Below are 24,250 nucleotides of genomic sequence, written 5' to 3'. Positions count from 1 at the left end.
TTTTCCTCACGCTGATCGGATCCCTGCTGATTACTGCAAAGCTGTACACTGAGCACACACCTGTGAGCTTCCTCCTTCCTGCTCCCATAGTCATAATGTGCAAGAGTGCACACCCTCATGTTCACCGTATTCTTGCGGATACACTACTTGCAAGGGAGCACTATGAAAAGAGTTTGCAAAACATTTTTCTAGAACAGCTTCAACAGTGACAATGTTTCAAGTCCTTCTAGTAGACATCTAGTCTCTTTTAGCTCTTGCATCAAGGGATTACCATTGTATTCACTTCCTTACACCTGCCACTCCCTCCCATTGGCACCCCTCTTGTTTACCACTTTTTAGTTTCACAGGGAAGATCACTGTGTCTATGGGAATTCTCCTTTCACTTCCTTCTTCTCCTACTTGGGTCACTAGGATCTTGTGTGAGTTTTGAATTAATTTCAATCATATTTTTTTATGTAATGATTGTATTGTTACATTAGATTTTATTTCTATTTTCCAGATCCTGTTGCTTTCTCCTCTCACTTTATTTTTCATTTCAGCTCTAATTTTGACTCATTCTCTTTAATTCTCCTTTTTTATGCTTACTTCAGTCTTCAAGAATAATGCTTAATATTAATATTCTTGGGTCCACCAATATATGGTTTGCTGGATCTTCTCAGAAGTTTGTCTGAATTTTAGTAGATTCTGTTGGTGGTTCAGGAAACAGTAGGATGTCTGGACAGATTTAAATTGGTGTGAGCTTCCAAAGGCACCTAAAGGGAGAAATTGCAGCCTCATTACTGACAGATCAGATATAAGTGGCAAAACTGCATTTTTTTCTTTTTCTTTTTTAAAAATTTGACCCATATAGTGATTTAAATGATTTTTAATTAGTTACCAGAATTTTACATAGAAATTTTGGCTTCTCTTTGAAATAAGTATATTCTCTTTAAATATGGATTTGTAAGGCAACAGTCCGATGTAGCTAAGTAGCTGCTGATCTTGTTAGATGGGTATATGATTTGGAGTTTGCCAAGTCCCCACCTCACCCATTTCAATCATTTATATTTCCTGTCTGACTCCTGTAGGAGTTTCTGGCATTTATATGAAAGGCTTGAAAGCAGCCTGTTTTAGAAGGTGGAGAACGGGGCCATGTCAAGGTGATAATTGCCCTCAAAGGACACATAGAACCCCGTGTGGCTCTTTCACTTTGTTCCCTGCCGTGTGGTGATATTTTACTGAAAAAATGACTGATTGACTGACTGAATTTCTCAAGAATCATCATGATACCTTAATTTTGTAAACCTCTGAAAACTCAGCAATGCTAGTGTGAAATTTGCAATCCTTTCACCCCTATGGCCTAGTGCTTGTGGCAGAGGAGGTAGTTCTCTCGCTTAAGCACAGTTCACACAAGAGGCCAAGGCCAAGGGCACACTCTAGGCCATACAGTGTTTACTCAACTGGCAATGGTTCAGATTTTCTCACTGCTATTGGATTGGCCATTTCCAAAGAGTGGAGCTGCTAGAGGTTAGGAAGAAACATAGAGGCCATGGTGATTGTTCAAAAATATAAATGAATTCATGTCATGATCTTGATAATACCATTCTCTGGATTTCTATTGCAGTTGAGTAATATCTAAACTCCTTATAAGGACTGCTCCTCACTCTCCCACATTGCAGCTCCAGTATAATCTTTATTACTCTATCACATTTGTTTTACTTTACACACACCTATGGGTCTCCTTCAGGACTTGGACATCTGTATGAAGGACTTGGAATATTAAAGGCACCTCATTTCAGACCATTTCAAAGTAGTAGTTTGCCCTGAAAGGACATAGAAATCAGATTACGTCTTTCAGGTTTTTCCTGCATATCAGTCTCTTTGTTGCCTAGGAGAATGGCATTTTACTGACGGTCTGCTTTGTCTTAGCTGATCTCTTAACTTGTTCTTTTCTCATCTTTTAGGTCTCAGCTTAAATGTGTTATCTTCTAAAAGTTAGAAAATATCTACCTTTTAGAAGATAACACAGAACAAGATAATCTTTGATTATCAAAGATTATCGTGTTCAAAATAAGCTCCCTCATGTACTCTTCATTACTCTTCTTTTTTGTTAGCATTCATTACAATCTAGCAGTATTTTTTTATTTTATTTATATATTTTTATTGCTCATCTCTCTACCTCTGACATGTATATGAACTGTATGACCATGGAAAACTTTTGTGTCTTTTTACTGATATATTTCCAGCACCAACCAATGTCTGGCTCAAAGATAATAAAATAAATGTGTACCATACGTTGACTGTCTTTTATTACTTTGATATTTCTGCCTCCAGTGTCTACAACCAAATTATACTACTAAAGCATACTATATTATTTTCATTATATATGTAAACTAAACTGAGAGTACCAGAAGTGTGGAAGAGTACAATTTACCCTAATGATATATTTATTTAATTTTCTTTAAATATGAATCATCAGTGATATTCCTATTTCTAATAGTCTTCTTCCATGATTCCTTTTGAAGGTGTTAAGTTTGATAACATGTGGGTAAACTTTGTGGAAAAGATTGTGTCAAGGCAATTTAATTGAAGCATGTTTATTTGAGAAGTGTGATTACTGTCTTACTGAATAATATGATTATCAAGTTTTTTTTAGGTCTTAATATATATCAAGTAGGTTTTAAGATATAACAAATTACTTCTCAAAGGACACTCTGAGATTACAATAGCCAGTGAAATGTTATCACTGGCATTTTTTATTCTATAATTCTCAAACCTCAAATTTCTTATTTTTTTCTCAAAGATTTTATTTATTTATTTGAGAGAGAGAGTGTGAGAGCGAGAGAGTACAAGCTGGGGGAAGGGACAGAGGGAGAGGGGGAAGCAGGCTTCCCACTGAGTCTGATGAGGGTCTCCATTCCAGGACCCTGAGATCATGACCTGAGCCAAAGGCAGCCACTTAACTGACTGAGCCACCCAGATGCCCCTCAGATTTATTTTCTTAAAAAAACCTAGCCAGTTTGACTTTTAGAAAATGTAATAGTTCTTGGAACTCTCACCTTTACATTTCTCTAAGTATTGAATCTGAGACTATTCAACCTTCTCTGTGAGTGTAGGCATGCTCTGTATTTAAGTATAGTCAGAGCCAAAGGCAAGAGAAAGTTAGAAATCTATGCCAGTGTATATCCACTCAGTACTGAGTTAGCTATTGCTGTTTCCAATATAACCTGAGATCCGCAACTGTAGAGGTGAGATTTGTGGCCCTAAGTTCAGGGAACCTAACATACACCATCAAGCAGGCCCCTTCTTGTCTGTCTTCTGCCTTTTTATACCCTTCGTCCATTGCCTTCCCCATTTCTGTTCTAGATCTTTGTTTTCACCCCAATTTATATTAATTTTCAACTTATTCTATCCCCATTTAGACATCCAGCCAGATTATAAGAAATATTGGTTTTCTACATTGGTCCTCATTTGTTTTGCTTCACATGTGTTTAGTCACTATATACGCATTGAATTTCTCTTACAAATAACCCATAATGAAAAATACTAGATGTCATTACCTTTATATAATTCACTTTGAATTTTGAGCCTCATTTAGAAATAGAGCATTGATGTTTTCAAGTGTCCTTATTTTGATTATGGTTCTCTCAGTGGTTTATACCACAGTCATCTCACCTCTTACCAACTTAGCCCTCTTGGTTCTAATTTTCTCAGGTCTGCAGAAATGTCAGTACTGTCCTTATTTTTACTCACAGCATTGTCCAATACAAGTTCCATAGGGGATCTCATCTAAAATCAGACCAAACACCAGTGGTTTCTTATCTCAAATTATCTACCTTCACTTTATTACCGGTTACTTTTGATTTCTAGTTTTAGCAAATCTCTATTCCCTATGATAGTGCTAACTATCAAGCTGAGAGGGTTATTTCTGTGATTAAAATTTCATGGTTTCTTACATCTAAATTCTTTGCTAGGGAGAACACTGAATATCCTCTGGAGGAAACAAAAATACAGCATAACATTTTTTGTTGCTGCAGAAATTTACCATTATAAATTCAAAGGAATGCCCTTTCATTAGCTCTCTCCAGGAGAAATAGAGTAATGATAATAAGCTACAGAGAAAGAATCCAGTTTGACAATTTATATTTATAATAATAAAATAATATATTTGATATATACAGGATATTTCTTTTCATCCAGATTTTATTTTCAAAACCAAAGAGAAAATGCAAAAAAATAAGACAATTAAAACAAGAATATACTATATGGTGTATTGATTGTGCTAATAGGATCATGTTCCTCAGTATGGTTTTTTTAAAACAATTTTTTAATACGCCAGAGGTTTTTTTATGTAATTAAGAATGGGGGGGATATTTTTAATTGAATCACGAATTGACCACATCAAATTAAAGCAAAACATTTCTTAAAATCCTGTTATGTGCCTAGCTTTATGTTATGTACTGTGAAGGAATACATGGCCTTAGTTGCTGCAAATTTTATAATTTTGATGAGGAAATGAGTAGGAAGAGAAATGCAATATATATGTTATCAAATTCTGGTTTTATAGCATAAAAGCTGAGAGAATAAAAAGTATCTGCATGTTAGAATCTTAAGATGACACTAATTGAGGGGTGTGGAATTCTGATTGCCCTTAAACAGGGGGTAAGAATTAAATTCATGGATGGGTCAGGAGGAAAGAGGTTGGTTTCTACAAAAGGATATGTAATCTTCTTGTAGGGCAGTAAATTTTTGTCTAACCCCCAAATTTCATTAGACTAATTCTCCAAAATATGTATACTAGTTTCTTTAGAACGCAGGATTTCTAGGTTTCTAGCTGTTCACAGAGATGGATGGACCTACTGAGATGGTTTACACCAAGTGAATTAGAACAAGTTCAGTGTTGTTCAGTTTGCCACATGTGTTTTGAGACAGCTATCGCTCTGGAAGTTTTTAGATTTTATTTGAATAATAGGAGGTTAACTGATAAGGTCACTTTGTGATTCAGAATAGAAAAACAAAATGTTCTGAGCTGGATAATAAAATACAGTTGGACATGTGACCGTGATTGTTCTGTTACTGGAATTCAAAATGTATTTTTATGTTGGAGAAAAACAACAAAATAATTTGGTAAAATATGTCACAGATAAGAACATGTGAAAAAAAGAACTAACATGTGATACTGATACTGCATATAATAGGCATGAGATTTTAAGTAGCTGCAATTTTTGGTATTGAGTGGAAATATTAAAGATTCTGTAACTTCAGGGTAGTTAGAAAAAAATGGTTTCAGACTTTACTGAGCTTGGAATTTGTCCTCTTTTACAAAATTCAGGAGCTATAGATCCTTTCCAGTGTTAGCGTCCAGATGCAAAATAAATGGAAAACAGAAACAGAGAAATACAACGAGAATGTTACTATAGAGAAAGAGACACAGAAACAGAGAGAAACTGAGGGAGAATAAGAGCAAGGCACGGAGACTAGATAATGAATAGAATATGGGTTAGCAGCTACTTCCTTTAACCTAATACTCAGTATTGTAACTGAATTGTGTCTCTCCAAAATTCTTATGTTGAAGCCCTCATTTTCAATATGCCTAGAGGTATGGCCTTTAAGGAAGTAATTAAGGTTAAAGTGAGGTCAAAGCATGGGGCCATCATCCAAGGACACTGTTGTCCTTATAAGAGATACCAGAAATCTCTCTCTCTCTCTCTCTCTCTCTTTCTCTCTCTCTCTCTCTCTCTCTCTCATTGTATGCACAAAGGCTGTGCATCCAATGTGAAGGTGGACATCCATCTTCAAGCCAGGAAGAGGCCTAACCAGAAACCAACCCTGCTAGCACCTTAATCTTAGACTCCTGGCCTCAAGAACTGTGAGAAAATAATGTTTGTTGTTTAAGCCACCCAATCCACTATGTTTTATTATGGCAACCAGAGCAGACCAATACACTCAGTGTGCCAGTAGAGAAGCAGTATGCTTGGCAAAACTGGGAGTAGTGTTCATAATGGAAACAATACTTACGAGAGGCACAAAGGGGGCAAACAATAGTTAGGAAGAGAGGATGGGGCATAGCCTAGAGATTGACAGTTGGACCCCTTTTTTGTTCTCTGTATGATCCTCAGCAGGTATATCTCAGAGTTTCAATATGGGAAGCAAAGCACAGAAGCAGCTGGAGGCATCTCCTCTATTACATTTGTATACTTTTGCTTATGCCTACTAGATGAGCATAAAATTTGAATACAAAACATTATCATTTTTGCCTCTCTTCCCAAAATTAAACCCTAAACCAAAAACTCTGCATGAACATGCACACAAAATTTTGAATTCTAGGTTACTCAGTCTACTCTGAGTCATGGGGCTAGGAAACACAGAGAACAAACTACTAATCTGAGATCTGGACTGCACCAGCATCTTAGCTGGGGTGGGGCCCTGGCAGCATTGGGGCCAGTAGCCAGACTTATTAACTTCCAAGTGTTGATATACCTAAAAAAATCTTGTTTCCCTTAATGTGATACCATCATTGCATTAGACAGATCAGTATGACTGAGCCTTGAAAGAATTTTAAAATTACAAACATATTATTAGTAAAAAGTTACCCCAATATATATTAATATACGTTGAAGTGGAGGAAAGCTCTGCCTCCGTTTGACTAAGTCTTCTCTATGCCCCAGTCTTGGTCAGTTACACCCATGTAATCCAGTTGCCCAATGTAATGCTCATAGATTGCTTTCAGGATCTCTTCAAGTGGTTTTGGGCAGTGGCTCATTCAGCATATGTCCCATGTATTCTAACATGGGGATTTTGAGGACCCTGCGGCGTACCATACTTATATGTCTAGGGTGAGTCTCTATTGGCAAAGTTACATCAAAACGAGTTCCACCAAAAAATAAACAAATAAATAAATAAAAATTAAAAAAAAAAAAAAACAACCCAAGTTCCACCTGGAGCAAGAGCCACAGCAGCAACTTCTAATCTTGTACTTTTTAGAATGTCAAAAAAATTCTGAAAGATGAAGACTGGGAAACAGGAGAAAGGCAGAACAGGGAGGGTGAAGGGAAGTGAAGGGCAATCTGGACTAAATGGATGAGCAGCCCTATCTACCCATACCCAATCTATTGTCCTTCAAAAGACAATGGACCAGTGGTCAGCAAGAGCTCAATTTTGTACAGCTTTTCACATTCAGGGAGATCCCCACATAGTAGCACCTCACAACTATAGAAATGAGCTGAGTCATCTGTTGTTAATATTGGTGTGTGCCTAAGCCAAACTAAACAACAAATACAAAGTTAAAAAAAAAAACAAAAACCCAATCAGTACTTCTTCCTGTACTCCTTACCTTCTTACACCAAAGAAAGAAAGAAAGAAACAAACTCTTTTCCTCAAATAGCCAAACCACATTCTCTGCTATAAGGAGAAATGAGGTAAGCATATTTGTTTTTATGTGACTTTGAGGTGATACCATACTTGAGTTGGCTCCAATTTTGCTAGCATAATGGATATGTATCAGGTCATACATCAGCTCAGGAAGATCTTGAGCTGCAACCCCAACTAAAAATAATTACAATGACTTTCCCTAAATCCAATTCTATAGCAAATCTAATCTTTATCCCTTCTATCCTCAGACATTGCCCAGAGATCAAAGTGAGTCCATGGTAGTTGGAATATATCAGAAAGCATCAAAGCAGCGTTATAGCATAGACAGACATCACTCCCTGCTAGGTGGCACTCAGTTTAGAGGTGACTGTGCTCCAAGGGAAGGTCTCTCATCAGTAGTGAGCTCAACCACGGTGATGGTTAATGCTCCCACTGGTGGAACTGGATAAGATCAGCTTTCCCCCAGCTGCCAGGTCCTTGAATAAAATGCTCCCTCAGAATGATCCTTTGCTTGAAAATCCTTCGTTCCTGTTCCTATGATTCACTCGTGCCAGGCCTTCTCATCCTGACTCAGCTCCCCACAACCCAGTCCATAGAAACCTGTTCTAACAGGTTGAAGTGGAAGAAAGCTCTGCCTCAGTTTGACTAAGTCTTCTCTATGCCTCAACGAGCAGAGGCTTTTGAAACAAAAAAAAGCCAGGAAGAAACTCTTATCTCCCTCTGTCATATTTCTCCCTGAGAAATGGATCATGGGAAACCTAGCTGCTTTCACTGTGGAAAGCAGCTGAAGAAAGCCAGGGAAAAAAGCTCCACGGAGGAAAAAAGAAAAAGCAACAACATTGGTAAATACCTAAAAATAGTATCCTGCTCTGCTTGTTATGCCACTAGCTGTATACATGTATGCATATAAACTACTCTAAGTTGCCCACTTTCTCATGCCTTAAGAAGGAATTTAGGGAACCAGTGACCAATAGGAATAAATTAAGACCTAAATCATGGAGAAAGAAGTAATATCATTAGATCAGTACTTATCAGTAGGAATGACACTGCTCCCGGGGAGGTGTTTCTAGGTGTCACAATTCTGTTTCATTTAATGAAAAAGGACCAGAGATGCTAGATGTTCTGTTATTCAGGGCAACCTTCCGAAAGAAAGAATTGTCTAGCATCCTGCATGGCTTTTAACTGATCCACACAGAACATCCAAATAGATGAATATCTACTCATAATGATCTAGACCTAAACTTACCTCTGTTTTACATGTAAGCACAAAGTATTTTTTGTATAGTGCTGAAATATATTGAATTTTTCAGGAATAGTGCTATTGAGCAAAGATTATACTTTACTTTGGAAATTTACCAAGAGTTGTTAACTGCTGGGAAAAATTGTGCCTCCAATGATACATGCTGCCAGTTGGCTTTAGCTCTAAGTCCAAGCATCTAACTACATTACATATTACAGTCATGCTCAAATAATTTCATATTTAAATATCAATTGCTTTATTACAAATAATTTTCCTTCCATGTGTTCTTTTATATTATAGTAAATGCCTTGTATACATAGGGCAGCATTGGGAAAGATGAGGCACAAGCTGTCAGTTGTATACTCCCAGGAGAGTTACACTTACAGTGCTTCATTCTCCCAGCAACAATATGTAACAACAGTATAAAGTATTGTCAACCAGGGAAGTTCACTTAAGTCATGTTGTCCAAGGTTTTAATTAGGGGGAAGTCACGTAATTATGGGGGGCCCTTATGGCTGGCCTTACTTAGTTTCCAATTCTTCCAAGGTCACATTGATCTTGGGGCCAAAACCATTTGTTATGGCCCCAAGCCCCAGGTAAACAAAGGCACTCTTTTCAGGCAAGATATTTTAGAGCTTTAGAGATTATCTTTCAGGAGCTCATCAAGGACCAAAACTTGTTTGAAATGAGCAGGGTTTGGACAACTTAGGCCTGTTGAGTTAATCCTCCATATTATGCTATGAGTTTTACTTTAGAACATGAAAGTAAGTGTTATAAAACTTTTGCTTAAAAAAACCCATTAGATCTGCTAGGGCTTAGAATCACTGTATTGAACATAGAGATTGAGAGACAACAGAATATAATCTTTCACTCTGACTGCCATTTCCATCTGCCTCCCTTCAGCCTCCTTAAGGTGTTAGAGTGCAGTTTTCAAGATAGAAGTCTTTTTTTTTTTAAGATTTTATTTATTTATTCATGAGAGACACAGAGAGAGGCAGAGACATAGGCAGAAGGAGAAGCAGGCTTTCTACAGGGAGCCCGATGCGGGACTTGATCCCAGACCCCAGGATCACAACCTGAACCAAAGGCAGAGGCTCAACCACTGAGCCACCCAGGTGCCCCACGAGATATATCTTTGAGTTAGACTTCCTGAATAAAAAACTGGCCCTACCATTTACAAACTGTATGATTCAGAAGAGACTATTGAAAGGTCCCATCACCAGTTTTCCATCTGTCAGTAAACTAGTGTTGTGAATGCACCTACCAAGAGTATAGCCAGCTCCTGATAAATGGTTCTGAGTAAGCACTCAGTGTCTGTTAGAATTCCTAATTGTAGAAACTTTCCTAAGAGCAAAAATGGGATTACCAAATTCCTTCCAGAGCAAAGGAAGGTTCATGGTCATTTGAAATTTTAGATATGCCTTTTCAGGATTTTGGTAGACTTTTGCTCTCAGTCCTTTCCCCAATTAATGAAGGGAATACCTGCTATTTGAGATGAATTTTAATTCTAAAGTATGAGAAACAATGATAGAGAAGTGTCATTTGTTTTCTGTGGGCCTGCTCATCACTTTCGGTTCAAAACAGGAGAGCTTAAAGCAAACCTTTTTTATTCCTAAGCTGTTCCAAACTATTCACTAAGGTACTGATGAGACAGAGATTTAGAGCAGCACTTTTTAAGTGATAAACATTTGGTTCGAACTTTCTTTTGATGCTACTTCTATTGAGAAAGAATAGAGCCTGTGTATGGCACCCTCCACTCACATGGCAGTTAATGAACAGCCTGAACTCATAAAACTTTTCTTACCCAGAGTGAACAAATCACATTATGTAAAGAGATTTTGAAGTGCTTTAGTCACTGCTTTCATGATATAGATACAATTTATAAGAGTATGTGAATGATTCACTTAGCCAAAATGGGTTGCATAAGTTGACTTTTGTCAAAAACAACCTAGAATAAGAGAATCAATTAATTGAAGACTGTGTGATACCTCAGCTGAAGAGTCTCCATTTATGGTAGAAGTACATAGCACTTCATCCAAAGTTAGGTGCCATCAAGCAGCAGAAAATGAGAATACATACTGTATATGAGAGAGCTTGCTTTCTAGATCATCCTACGGGGAATGGGGGTGGTCCTTGGGGATGAAGTGACTCATGCTCCCAACCCTCACTAAAAGCTATTAATCTTTCTTCTTTTTGGGAAAACTGAAGTAGAAGTGCGGTGTTGAATAATGCAACTTAATAGCAGAAACATTTTTTTAGGAACTGTCACCAAAAGAGATTCAAGAGAGCTTGCCCTCCATCCTGTCACAAGACAAGGGGCATCTTTTCCAGACTTTTCAACAACTCTGGAAAACTGAGAGTCCTCACCACCCTCCCGGGACTGCTGAAGTGAAATCTGCTGCTTGGTGTTCTTGCTGTCCTCAGACACTCTAGTCATCCCACCACTCCCGAGTTCACAGTCTCCTAATGCTTCCGGGTCTCCTCTCCACTGATCTGGTCTCTCATGGTTTTAGACTCCCCTAAAGCCTCTTACTGTGCCACGTGCTATTCCTTACCCATGATCAGCAAACTCTTACATAGCCTCAGCATCTTCCCCATGTTTCCTTTAACCTAAATTCCTCCTGTAGCATTTCTTAAGCAGCAGTTTACCTCCTCACACCCCACTCATCTCTGGGTCAGACCATATGAAACACTTAGACTACTACCGCACCTGCTTGAATTGATGTTCTGCCAACCATCTGAGATTCTCACTTCCATGTGTGCATCCTATACCTTTGGCTACCCCAAACTGCTCCAACCTAAAGTCACCAACTCAGACATCCCACTGTAAGGCCACAGACTCATAGTTCTTGTCAGTTTTGATGACCTTTTGGCTTAATTAGGTTTTTCCTGCTTAACTATGATATAATTGACATGTAAGACTGTATAAACTTAAGTGGTACAATGTGGTATGTGTGGGTGTGTATCAAAGTATTTACCACAATAAGGTTAGTTAACACACAGTATATACCTCACTTAATCATCATTTTGAAGTTGTTATGGTGAGAACTTTAAGGGTCTACTCTTACGGCAGGTTTCCAGTATACATCATAGTACGGTTAACGATGGTAACCATGCTGCACATTAGATCCCTGGAACTCATTCATCTTAACACTGGAGGTTTGTACATTTTGACCAACACCTCTTTATCTTCCCCAGATCTCTGCCCCTGGCAGCCACCCATCTACTATCTGTTCTGTGAGTTCACTGTTTTTAGAATCCACATATAAATGAGATCATGCGGTATTTGTCTTTCTCTGTCTGACTTCTTTCGCTTAGCATAATGGCTTCAAGGTATGTTGTGGCATAATTGTTTTATTTTTATGCTTCAGCCCTTCAGCATCAACATTAACTCATGTAGCTTTCTCTTGCTCTTCAATAACTACTGCAGAATTTTCCTCTCTCTCCTTGAAGACCTTGCTTCCTTCTTACCATCAGCAAATGATTTGGATTACTTGACATACGCATTTAAACATTGCAGTAACCTCAACTTCAGTACGTGGAAAAATATTTTTGAATCCTCCTTCTCCATCAGAAATGTCCTGTCTCCAGTGTTCTTTATCTTTGTTTCCCTCTTACACACCTCCAATTTATTCTCTCAGTATTAAAAAAAAAATGTAAACCTGAAACTTAAATGTCTATGTGCAACCACTCCACTATTAGAAAGTCTAAATGATTAATAGTTATGCTACTTTATGGGCTGGTTCCTCCCTAGCTTCACCTTGTACTGCTCCTCACTCTGCCAAGCTTTTTTGTTCCGCCCATAATCAACATCTTTCTCTTCTTCTAATGTGCTCAAGGTCTTGGCATAGTTTTATCTGTTTTTCCACCATAGTCACCTTACAACTGCCTATTCTTCATGGCACAACTAAAGTATCCCTTCCTCCAGTGAGGTTTCTGTCAATCAAGCTCTACACAGTATAAAAAAGTTGCATATCTCGATTAGAATTGCTGATTAAGGGCAGCCCGGGTAGCTCAGTGGTTTAGCACCGCCTTCAGCCCAGGGCCTAATCCTGGAGACCCTGGATCGAGTCCCATGTCATGCTCCCTGTGTGGAGCCTGCTTCTCCCTCTGCCTGTGTCTCTGCCTCTCTCTCTCTCTCTCTCTCTCTCTCTCTCTGTGTGTGTCTCATGCATAAATAAATAAAATCTTAAAAAAAAAAAAAAAGAATTGCTGATTAATAGGTCTTGCCCTAATTTAAGCCCCATTAAGATAGGGACTAGGCCATTTTGCTCACTCAGAGATTCTCAATAACATCCATGAAAGAAAGTGAATGAATGACTTTAAATGAATCTTTTTATTATAAAAATATAGAATTTTTATTATTTTTTATTGTAAATAGATGATAGTTTACAAACTGTATTTCTTGTGACTTACAGTGGTATGACTTTCTTTCCTCATAGAAGACAAATAGCTACAATCCCCTTATTATCTCAATTCCATGCACCTTTCTCCTGGATCACTATCTCCTATCTTTCCAGCTTATCCCCTCAATTATTCCCATCCTATCAAAATTTGGTGCCTATACTCTTGAAGCTGAAGATGACTGGAGAAAAATGTGCAACCACATTGACTGCTCCTACTTCAAATTCAGGGCCATGAACCTGAAAGTAGACCCTTAATTCTGCTCTGCAATCCTAGTACATTTCCCTGGGCTGCTTACCCTCCACTCTCCTGTAGGATTTTCTCACCTCTTCTTCTCTCAGACTTTGAATACTTCCTTGCGTGCATTTGTACTCTGACTTGTTCATCTCTGGCTACTCTCTTCCTCGCTCACTCCATTGTAGCCCAGTGGCCAACTGGCTCTTTGAACATTTAAGTATTCTCTATTTTAGGATCTTTCCCTGGTTATTCTCTTTGCCTGAGACATTCTTGTTTCTAGATAGCTTTATGTTTAACTCTTTCCTTCCCTCAAGTCTTTGCTTAAATGTGACCACCCAAAGACTTACCCTATTTAATTTTTTACTCTACCACCCTATTTAAAATGAGAACCTACCCTTCCTAGCATCAGTGGTTCCTCTTAATTTATTCTCTTTACAATTTTTTTAATTCTTTTTTTTAATAGCACTGTCTGATTCTGTCATACATATTTCATCTATTTACTATGTATAGTTTATGGTCGGACTCTCTGAGTAGAATTTAATCATCCTAATGGAATGGATTTTGATTAATTTTGTATTTTTGATCACCAATGGATTTTAAGTCTTCAGAAAATGGCTGACATAGAGTAGCTACTCGGTAGATATTAATTGAATGAACTAATGACTAAAGGATTTTTTTCCTTCTTAGAAAGTCATTGGCATTTATAGTAAATGTGTTCCCTATATGTGAAATGTTACAATATATATAAAGAAAAGTACCAATCACAGCAAAATGTATTGCCTGAAACAGTGACAGTTTTATCTACTTTTAAGTTTCTTTCTATGCATCAGTATGTAACTGAGATGGCAGCTGAGAGCATCCTACCCATGCTCTCCTGGGCTACTGTGTGCTTTCTTTCCTTCTACACCCAGCATCACCCTAGCATGGAACTCAGCACCTGTACAAGTCCCCTTACACATCTGCTCACACAGATGTCAATGCGAATAATGAGGGCTTTACAGAAGGAAGAATGTTAAGGGGGTCATAGCAGAGTCTTAAAATCTGATTAGATATATCTGTTCTCTGATCCTCCTTCTAGGCTTTGTTGTCACTCAAGATTTCTTTTTGACACTTTCCCATATAGTTCTCAGCCTTCTTGGCTCCAATCTATTGGTTACCTTAGGTTAAGTTTAAATTCTTCTTTCCTTAATTTTGCAAAACAGTTTAGCTCTGCCTCTTTCTTCATGTTGAAACTGATATATCAAAATCCAAGGAAAAGATCAACAAAGGATAGTTTTATTAAAGAAAAAAAAAGCCAATAACAGCAAAAATCATTGTCCTGAAGTCATCATAGTTTATCCACTTTTAAATCGATGCATCTACATATCTACATGTAACTGAGATGGTGGCTGAGACCTTCCCATCTCTCCCCTCCTGCACTGCTGTGTGTTCATGCTCTTCAGAAGGCAGCTGGTTCTATATACAAAATCTTTTGCTTATAAATTCTCTTTAAAGTTTATAAAAAATAATTTTCAGATATCAACTATTCTTCTGAAGTGTGATTTTTTTTTTTGCAGTATGTGACATTATTTTGCCAAAGTCCTACTATTGGCATATATACTATTTACTTAATCTGACAGTGTTTGTTATAAACAGGTGAGATTTCTTATTTGCTTTATCTCAACTAATATCCGGCCTTATGTTATCTTGTTATAAAATATATTGTTTTTAATGGTTTCTTACTATTTTACTTTTTTTGATCATTTGATATGTTGACTATTTTGTTTTCTTCTCTCAATTCAGAAGGCATATACTGTTTTTATTTTAGTAATATCTGTTTTTAGGTAACTATAATGTACTATTATTTTCCTTGAATATGTGTATCTAAGCATGTATTAAGAGCCTCCATGTTTTATAATAAATTCAACTGGCCTTTCTTCTTCCATCTTTTTCTATTTTCATTTCCAGTTTTTGTTTGTACCATGACTTCTCTCTTCTTAAGTTCTTTGCTTTTTCTTCCTTTCTCATTTTGTTGAATTATTTCTCCAAATATTTTGTTTTAAGCGTATGTTTTATGTGTATCATCTACTAACTGATTGCTTGAATGTCTAAAAATATCTTTTTTTTTGTCCTTATATAGTTGAATGCAAATTTAGTCTTGTACAGATTATTTTATCACATTATTTTCTCTGCAAAACTCAGAGAATATTGTTCTACTTTCTGCTCTTACAAATAAGTTCAATGAAGCTTGGGATACATATGTTCTGTATCATATCCACAATTTGAAGGGGGAAGAATGTGCCACTGTTAAAATGTGGAAAAATTTTCAAAAGTATAGTAAGTATGTAAAAGATAAAGCATATTTCTATCTGCTATGTGGCAAAAGTAAACACTGGAATATTTTTAGCCAGAAAGAAAATGAAAATAATACAGCTGATTCTGGTATTTCTATCTCACCATCTCTCCTGCTTGTGTCCTGCCTACATGCCTGTTTAAGCATACTTGCTGGTTTATGATGACACTATACAATATTATCATGTATGATGACACTGTACAATATTATCATGTATGATGACACTGTACAATATTATCATGTAAAGCACAAAAATTTTCCTAAATCTCAGCTGCGGTCAAGTGAAATTTATTTCTTGATACCTGTGAGGACTTTAAAACCATGCAGAAGCCTGTACTAACATTTTTATAACAATTTCTGTATACTCAGCTATTAAATCAAGAATGTGAAGCAAATATAAAGAAATTTCCATGGGGCACCTGGGTGGTTCAGTCAGTTAAGTGTCTTCCTTCAGCTCAGATCATAATCCTGGGATCCTGGAATCGAGCCCCATGTGGGCATCCAGCTCAGCAAGAAGTCTGTTTCTCCCTCTTCCTCTGCCCCTCCCCATGGGGATTCTGCTTCTCCCTCCAACCTTCCCCCTACTTGTGCTCTTGTCTCTCTTTCTCTCTTTCAAGTGAATAAATTTAAAATCTTAAAAAGAAAAGGAATTTCTTTTCTTTCTTTTTTTTTTAGAAAAGAAGTTTCTGTATGGTGCCAATATGATGAGAATATATTAAGATTCTAATAGAAGATTGAAAACAATGGAGAAAAAGTATCAACCAAATTATGTTTAAAGCAGGAAACTTCAAATCAAGACTTGAAATTTGAAAACATCTTGGTTCAGATTTTTCCCATCTTTTTATATGTAGGAGATAGAATTCCCTTGAATGTGTCATTTGTTTTAACAATAAAAATTTCCCCGGGGCACCTGGGTGGCACAATTGATTGAGAATCAAGCTCTTGGTTTTGGCTTGGGTCATGATCTCAAGGTCGTGAGATCAAGCCCCTACTGGGCTCCTTGCTCCACATGAAGTCTCCTTGAGATGCTCTCTCCCCTACTCTCTGACCCTCCTGTTCATGCCATTTCTTTGTCAAATAGATAAATCTTTTAAAGATTACCCATGAGAAAGAGCTATTTATCACTCAAAATATTCTGATTTAGCCACGCAATGACGATAACAATGAACAACATTGATAAATTTCAGAAAATATTTTTAAAAATTAAATACATTTGAAATTAATGCAGTAAAGGACTAACTGCCAATTTCATGGTAAAACTATTGCTGAGAATTACAATTATATAGTTAATAATTAAATTACTTAATCACAACAACTAGAATGCACAACTAGCTATTATATTTACTTAGACAACTATGTCTATATTTAAAAAGCTAATCTATTTCATTGTTGGTAGTCCATAAAAGGAGAATTGTTCCAATGTTTTAGTTCTTAAGATAATATTCCTACAAAATTGTGCAAATTTAAAATAGAATCATAAGGACTAGAATGCTGTATGACATTGGTAGCTAGATTCTTTGGGCTTATTTAGTTGTTTCTGGTAGAAATATTGATGTGCAAATAAATGACAGCTGTCAGTTCATGCAAGATAGCTGGATTGAATACCAAAATTTGTTTAAAGAGAGATTCTTAAATTGTATTGTTGTTAAAGAGACAGATGGAAAAACTGAAAGAAGTTATTATAATGAATGTTAAATATATCAAAGTTAATTTAAATAAGATCAGTGCTAATATTTATGGTATCCACATAAATTTGAATTTTAGGGTGATGTACAAAATCCACCTTTTGGATTGAACAATGAGGCTTTGTAAGGAATAAGAGATTTCCAAAATGCTCCGAATTAAAAAAAAATTTGCATGACACTATGCATCTGAAATTGGGCATTTTGTTTCCCAAAATTTGTGTGAAGAAGGCAATGGTATAGCATGTAAGAAATGATACTGCTTGTTGAAAACACGTTGAATTGTGTATCATCATAGGTTATATGAAACAATGTTTCAAAAATGTAACTTGGCTAATAATTGGAGTGATTTGCGCAATCTGGCTTCTAGATTCACATGTTATCTTTTCTTTTAAACTTTTGCATTGTATGTAAAAGCTTGAGGCTTTTGCTCTTAGGGTGCTAAAGTAAGAGTATAGCTATTCCTCATTTTCTGTTTAAAAGTAGGAGCATTTGAGAGAAACTAAACTATGGAAGAGGGTAGAGAAGAGTTATGCAAAAGCAAATATCCCCAAATCAAACAAAAAAGCAAACATCAAAACTGATATTTCAAAGTTAACAAACCAAACATTTCTAGATTAAACATTTTGTGAGACTAGTTATAAACCATGTTTTATAATATAAGGGCACCCCCCCAATCTCTATCCCATTGCCAGTTTTATATGGCAGGCCTTCAGCCAGCACTGTTACTATCCCTACTCTTTTATTTCTCTAATAGTCTGTACAACCACTGAGATGGGTGGTAAATAAAATGAAACAAATTTATTCAAAAGGGAGTATGGCTATCAGGGAAATGGGGACAATGGGGAAATGAACATGGATGTAATTGTTGATCCTGCTAGAAGAGAGATGGAAAGAGATCAGTGCCCATTCATTCTTGCTTTTATTATTTAAGGTTATAATATTAAACTTTTATCTCTGTTTAATAGATTCAACTAAGCACATTTTATCTACCAATCCAGTTTTCTGAACTGGGGATGTGATTTGCAGGGCTTAACAGGATAGTTGTTAATTAATTAACTTTTAAATGAACCTTGTTGCACAGAATTGTGTTAACCATAATGCTTGGTTTATAGACAAATTATCTTCATTGGTCCATGCAAAGCCCTCTTTTATTTTGTTTGTAGGTATGATATACACATGTATTATTAATATAAAGAGTATCCATGAACTCACAACTTAATCAAGAATTAGACGACTTCTAATTATTTATATCTATACATTTTTTTCATCCTATTCTGGTCCTCTAGTTCCCACTTCCAAACAAACACTATCCTGGATTTTTTGTCATTCTCTCTCCCCCACCCCCCCTTTTTTTTGTAGCAACAGTTTGATTAAGATATGACTCATATGCCAAAAAATGCATCTCCTTAAAGTATATAAATTTTTGTAGTATATTCACATACTGGTAATCATCACTAAAATCATTTTAGAACATTTTCATCATCTTCAAAACTAATCCCATGCCCTTTGCATTTATCCTCGTGCTCCTCATCCACTGCAGCCCCAGGCATCCACCATTCTACACTCTGTTTCTATATATTTGCCTGTTGTAGACATTTCACTTAAATGGAATCATCATGTTGATGATGTCTTTTGTGGCTGGCTTCTTTCACTTAGCATAATGTTCCTAAGTTCACCATGTTGTGCATGTTTCATCATTATTTATTGCCAAATAATATTCCACTGTGTGGATATACATTGTATTTTTCTATTCACCAGTTGTTGGGTATTTGGATTGTTTCCTCTTTTTTTTGCTATTATGAGTAATGGTGCTATGAATAGCCACGTACAAGTGTTTTTGCAGACATATGTTTTTATTTCTCTTGGGGCTATATTTAGGAAGTAAAATTGATGGGTCCTATGGTAACTTTATGTGTACAATTTTGAGAAACTGCCAGATAATTTTCTAAACTCACTGCTCCATTTTACAAATTTCTATTAGCCATCACTGAAGGTTGCATTTAATTTTTTACAATTTTGTCAATTCTTGTTATTACCTTTTAAATTATAAACATTTTAGTGGGTGTGAAGTGGTATCTCATTATGGTTTTGATTTCCAGTTCCCTGATAACGATGATATTGAACATCTTTTTTAGTGCTCTTTGGTCATACGTATGTCTTTGTGGAGAAATATCTTTTTGAATCTCTTGCCCATTTTTTAAAAAGATTTTATTTATTTATACATGATACAGACGGAGAGGCAGAGACACAAGCAGAGAGAGAAGCAGGTTCCATGCAGGGAGCCTAATGTGGGACTCAATCCCCAGACCACAGGGTCACTCCCTGGGCCAAAGGCAGGCACTTAACCGCTGAGCCACCAAGGCATCCCTCTTGCCCATTTTTAAGTTGGGTTATTTGTCTTTTAATATGGAATTATAAGAATTCTTTATATATCCAGACACAAGTCTTTTATAAGATATATAAGCTGCATATATTTTCTCCTCTTCAGTAGTCTTTTTATTTTCTTGATAGTATCCTTAGAAGCATAAAAAGTTTTTGATTTTGATGAAATTCAATTTATTTCTTTGATTGCTAAGAAACCTGTTGCTAAATCCAAGGTCATGGAAATTTACACCTGTTTTCTCCTAAGAATTTCATTGATTTTGTTCTTACCTGTAGATATTTGATCCACTTTGAGTTAGTTTGTGTATATAGTGTGAGGTAGTAGTCTTACTTCACTCATTTGGATGTGGCTATCCAATTGCCCTAGCACTATTAGTTGAAAATATGGTTGTTTCCTCATTGAATTATTTTGTCATACTTGTCAAAAATTGATTGATCATAGACATGAGGGTTTATTTCTAGAATCTAAATTTCATGCCATTGATCTATAGTATATTCTTATTCAATTATCACAGTTTTTATTCTGTTGCTCTTAAATTAGTTTGTAAGTAGTTTTTGTTTGCAATGATACAATATTCTTTAGAGATTAAAAAATTATATAAAGTCGTATGTGCCAATTCTTCAGAGTTTTAGTGTTTTCAGTGTTTTGTTACTAAAATTTATCCATGTCATAGGTAGCAATAGTTATTTCACTGCTCTGTAATATTTTTTTCTTGACTATACCATACTTACTTTATCCAGCACCCTTTCTATAGGCATGTGGGTCATTTCCTGCTTTTATGAAAATTCTTGCTATCTACTACTTGCTACCTGTTTACTACATCCACATGAGTGAAGGTTTTTCTGGGTGTATACTCAGGGGTAGAATTGCTCCATCCTGGGTATGTGGGTGTTTAATGATATATCCAAATAGTTTTCTTACTATTATTCTCCTATCAAAATTGCATTAGGGATTCAATTAGTTACCACCTTTTCAGAGTTGGTATTGGTAGACTTTGTGAGTTTTTCAATTAATGCTATATCATTATCTCATTAAAGGGCTGATTTGTATTTCCTTGACTAATAAGGTGGAGCATCTCTTTATATATATATTTCCCATATGCATTTTCTCCTCCTCCTTCTCTTCCTCCTTAAAATACCTTTCATGATTTTCATCTTTTTAATTTCAAATTAGGTTAATCGCTTATTGATTTGTAAGATTTTTTAATATCATTTATCTGTTAATAATATGTGCTGTAGGGATCCCTGGGTGGCACAGTGGTTTAGCACCTGCCTTTGGCCCAGGGCACGATCCTGGAGACCTGGGATCGAATCCCACATCAGGCTCCCTGCATGGAGCCTGCTTCTCCCTCTGCCTATGTCTCTCTCTCTCTCTCTCTCTCTGTGTGACTATCATAAATAAATAAAATTAAAAAAAAATAATATGTGCTGTAAATATCCCCAATTTGAGCTTGCCCTTTCACTTCTTAAAGGGGTTTTTGATAATGACAAATTGTTTAAGTGTTTTTTTAAATTGAGGTATAATTGATATACATTTTATTAGTTTCAGATGTATAACATAATGACTTGATCATTGTGAAATGATCACCACAATTAATCTAGTTAACGTCTTTCACCCCACATTATTACAGCATTTTTTGTTCTTCTTATAAGAACTTTTTAGATCTATTCTCTTAAGAACTTTTAAATATTCAATACAGTATTATTAACTATAGTTGCCATGATGTGCATTACATCCCCATGACTTATTTCTTTTGTAACAATTTCCCCACTGCCCCAGCACCTCTGGCAGCCACCAATCTGTTCTTTGTATCTATGACCTTAGTGGCTTTTTTTTTTTAATATTCCGCACATAATGACATCATATAATGGTATTTGTCTTTCTCTATTTGACTTATTTCACTTCGTATAATGCCCTCAAGGTCCGTCCATATTGTTGTAAATGGCAACATTTTATTCTTTTTAATGACTAATATTCCTTTGCATATATATTTCCCATTTTCTTTATCCATTCATCTGTCTATGAACACTTGAGTTGTTTCCATATCTTGGCTATTGTAAATAATGCTGACACAAACAGGGGGAGGGGCTTTGCAGATATCTTTGCCACTTAGTGTTTTCATTTTCTTTGCATACATTACTAGAAGTGGAAATGTTACATCATATGGTAGTTCTGTTTTTCAAAAACTTATTTATTTGAGAGAGAGAGATAGAGTGCTAGTGCAGGAATAAGGAGGGGCAGAGGGAGAGAATCTCAAGCAGACTCCCCCCTGAGCAGGGAGCCTGATGCAGGGCTCCATCCTATGACCAAAAGATCACAACCTGAGCCGAAACCAAGAGTCAGATGCTCAATTGACTGAGCCACTGATAGTTCTATTTTTAATATTTGAGGAACCTCTGTACCATTTTGCATAGTAGCTGTTGCAATTTACATTCCCACCAATGATGCTGGAGAATTTCATTTTCTCCACATCTTTGCCAACACTTGTTATTTCTTATCTTTTTGATAATAGCCATTCTCACAGGATGAGGTGATATCTCACTGTGGTTTTAATTTGTGCTTCCCTGATGATTAGTGATGTTGAGCATCTTTTCATGTGCCTCTTGGTTATTTTGATGTCCTCTTTGGAAAATGCCTGTTCAGTTCCTCTGCCCAATTTTTAATTGGATTGTTTGTTTTATTGTTATTGAGTCAAATGAGTTCTTTATATATCTTGGATATTAACCCCTTATCAGATTTATGACTTGTAAATATTTTCTCCTATTCAGCAGGTTGCTTTTCATTTTGTTGATGATTTTCTTGGCTGTGCAGAAGTTTTCAGTTAGTGTACACTCATTTGTGTATTTTTATTTTTGTTGCCTCTGCTTCTGGTATCAAATTATTAAATGTAATACAATTTATTGGTTTTTTAAAAAACATCAAGCAAATTTTTTGCCTTAAGAAGACATTTTCTGCCTCCAAAAATTTTATACTACAATAAAATTTTGAAGGTTTTTGATATTTAATGCCATTTGGAGTAGAATTTAGTATGTGGACTACATTTTTCCCCATGAATAACTATTCTCACAAGTGCAATTATTAAATAGTTCCATTTTCCCCATAATCTAGTATGTCCTCTTTGTCACATATATAATTTCCATATCTACTTGACATGTTTTTATTCCATTTGTTTTGCCAATTTGCCTAACCTTGTACTAGTGTCTCAGTGTGTCAATATAGCTTCAAAATAAACCATGATATTTTTAGATAAAGTCTCACCTCTTCCTCCTTCTACTTCAGCAATATGGCTGTTTAGAGACCTTTACTTTTCTAACTACATTTACAGATCAGTTTTTTAAAAAGTTCTATTAAAATAAAACTTAAAAACCTCATTTGGGTTCTCATTAGAGTAGCTTTGAAACTGAGTTGCTTATCAATTTGGAGGAAATTTAAATCTTTCCAATTTTAAGACTTTCTATAATTGCCTTGGGCTATTTCTAAGAAACTAGGTCTTAGCCAAGTGTGCCTATCCTAAGGTCATGAAGATATCCTGCTTGGTCTTTTGGAAGGTTTACAGGCTTAAGATTTACAACTAAGCTTTATATGTCTGAAATTAGCTTTTATGTATGACACAAAGTAGGTTTTCAAATTATTATTTTTAAAATGAATTTCCAGTTGTTCCAATACCATTCTTTTCCCCCTTAAGATTCACTTAGGGTTTCTGTGTAAGGATATGGGATGTACAGAGATGCATTTTCTAGACGTGGACCTAACAGCACTGGGCAGTAGGGAGTGACTTCTATGAGAATCTGGATGTTTTTAAGACATTTTTTGTTTTATAGCAAGATTTATAAAAGTCAGACAAGAGGTTTCATGGCTTGAACTAGAATAGCGGCAATGGAATAATAGTTTAAAAATGAGATATTATTAGCAGGATTTTATAGGACTTGAACCTATGTACCATGCTCTTCTCTTCCCTTCTTTGTCATTTTCTATAAGGTAGAGTAAATTTGGTATCTACTCTCTTCTTTTTAGCACTCTGATCTGCACATACACCCAGCTTATGGCTCTTAAAAATATTTTTCATGGGATAAATCCATAGACATCAGGTATTAATGATAGGTATTGGTATTGGTGACAAAAACCAGTACCTACTATTTCTATAGTGGTTTATACAGTATAAAAATGACATATACATTAACTAATTGGTAGACCAGGCAGATACAATTGGTCTCAATTTATAGTTGTAAAGTAAAGTCATTGAAGTTTATACATATTTTATCTTGGTGATTTACCTACAGAGGCAAAACAAAAACAAAAACAAAAACAAAACAAAACAAAAAAACCAGTAAGTTCTCCTTTGTTTCAAAGTATGTTTAGTGTTGTGTTCTACTGAAAAAGGATCAGCTAATAAATTGTGAATGTAGTTTGAGGGCCAAAGACCTAGATTTGAGGTCCAGGCCACAATCTACTACTACATGACCTTGAGCTTTCATTTACCCTCTTTCAATCACAAACACCATCTCTGTGACATGGGAGTGATAAAATCCACATGCTTTGTGGTAAGAGAGACCAAGAAACAGCATGTGTGAAAAAAGAAAAAAGCATACATGAAAAAAATTTTAAATGCATAAATATTA

At 36.0% G+C, this 24,250-nt stretch overlaps 1 protein-coding gene across 1 annotated transcript in view; it reads right to left on the bottom strand.

Annotated features, from left to right (window-relative positions):
- Nucleotides 1-366: 366 nt before the first annotated feature.
- SYT10 (synaptotagmin 10) overlaps nt 367-24,250 on the bottom strand; it is a 94,331-nt gene continuing 70,447 nt past the window's right edge. Inside the window, exon 7 of the mRNA XM_026000113.2 lies at nt 367-752. Coding sequence (XP_025855898.1) covers nt 696-752 — 57 coding nt within the window. The 3' untranslated portion in view covers nt 367-695. The remainder of the gene's footprint in view (nt 753-24,250) is intronic.

This window comes from Vulpes vulpes, chromosome 8 (genome assembly GCF_048418805.1).
Source record: "Vulpes vulpes isolate BD-2025 chromosome 8, VulVul3, whole genome shotgun sequence".
Taxonomy (NCBI): Eukaryota; Metazoa; Chordata; class Mammalia; order Carnivora; family Canidae; genus Vulpes; species Vulpes vulpes.
The sequence above is the reverse complement of the archived record's forward strand: the minus strand, read 5'-3'. Positions and strand labels throughout refer to the sequence as shown.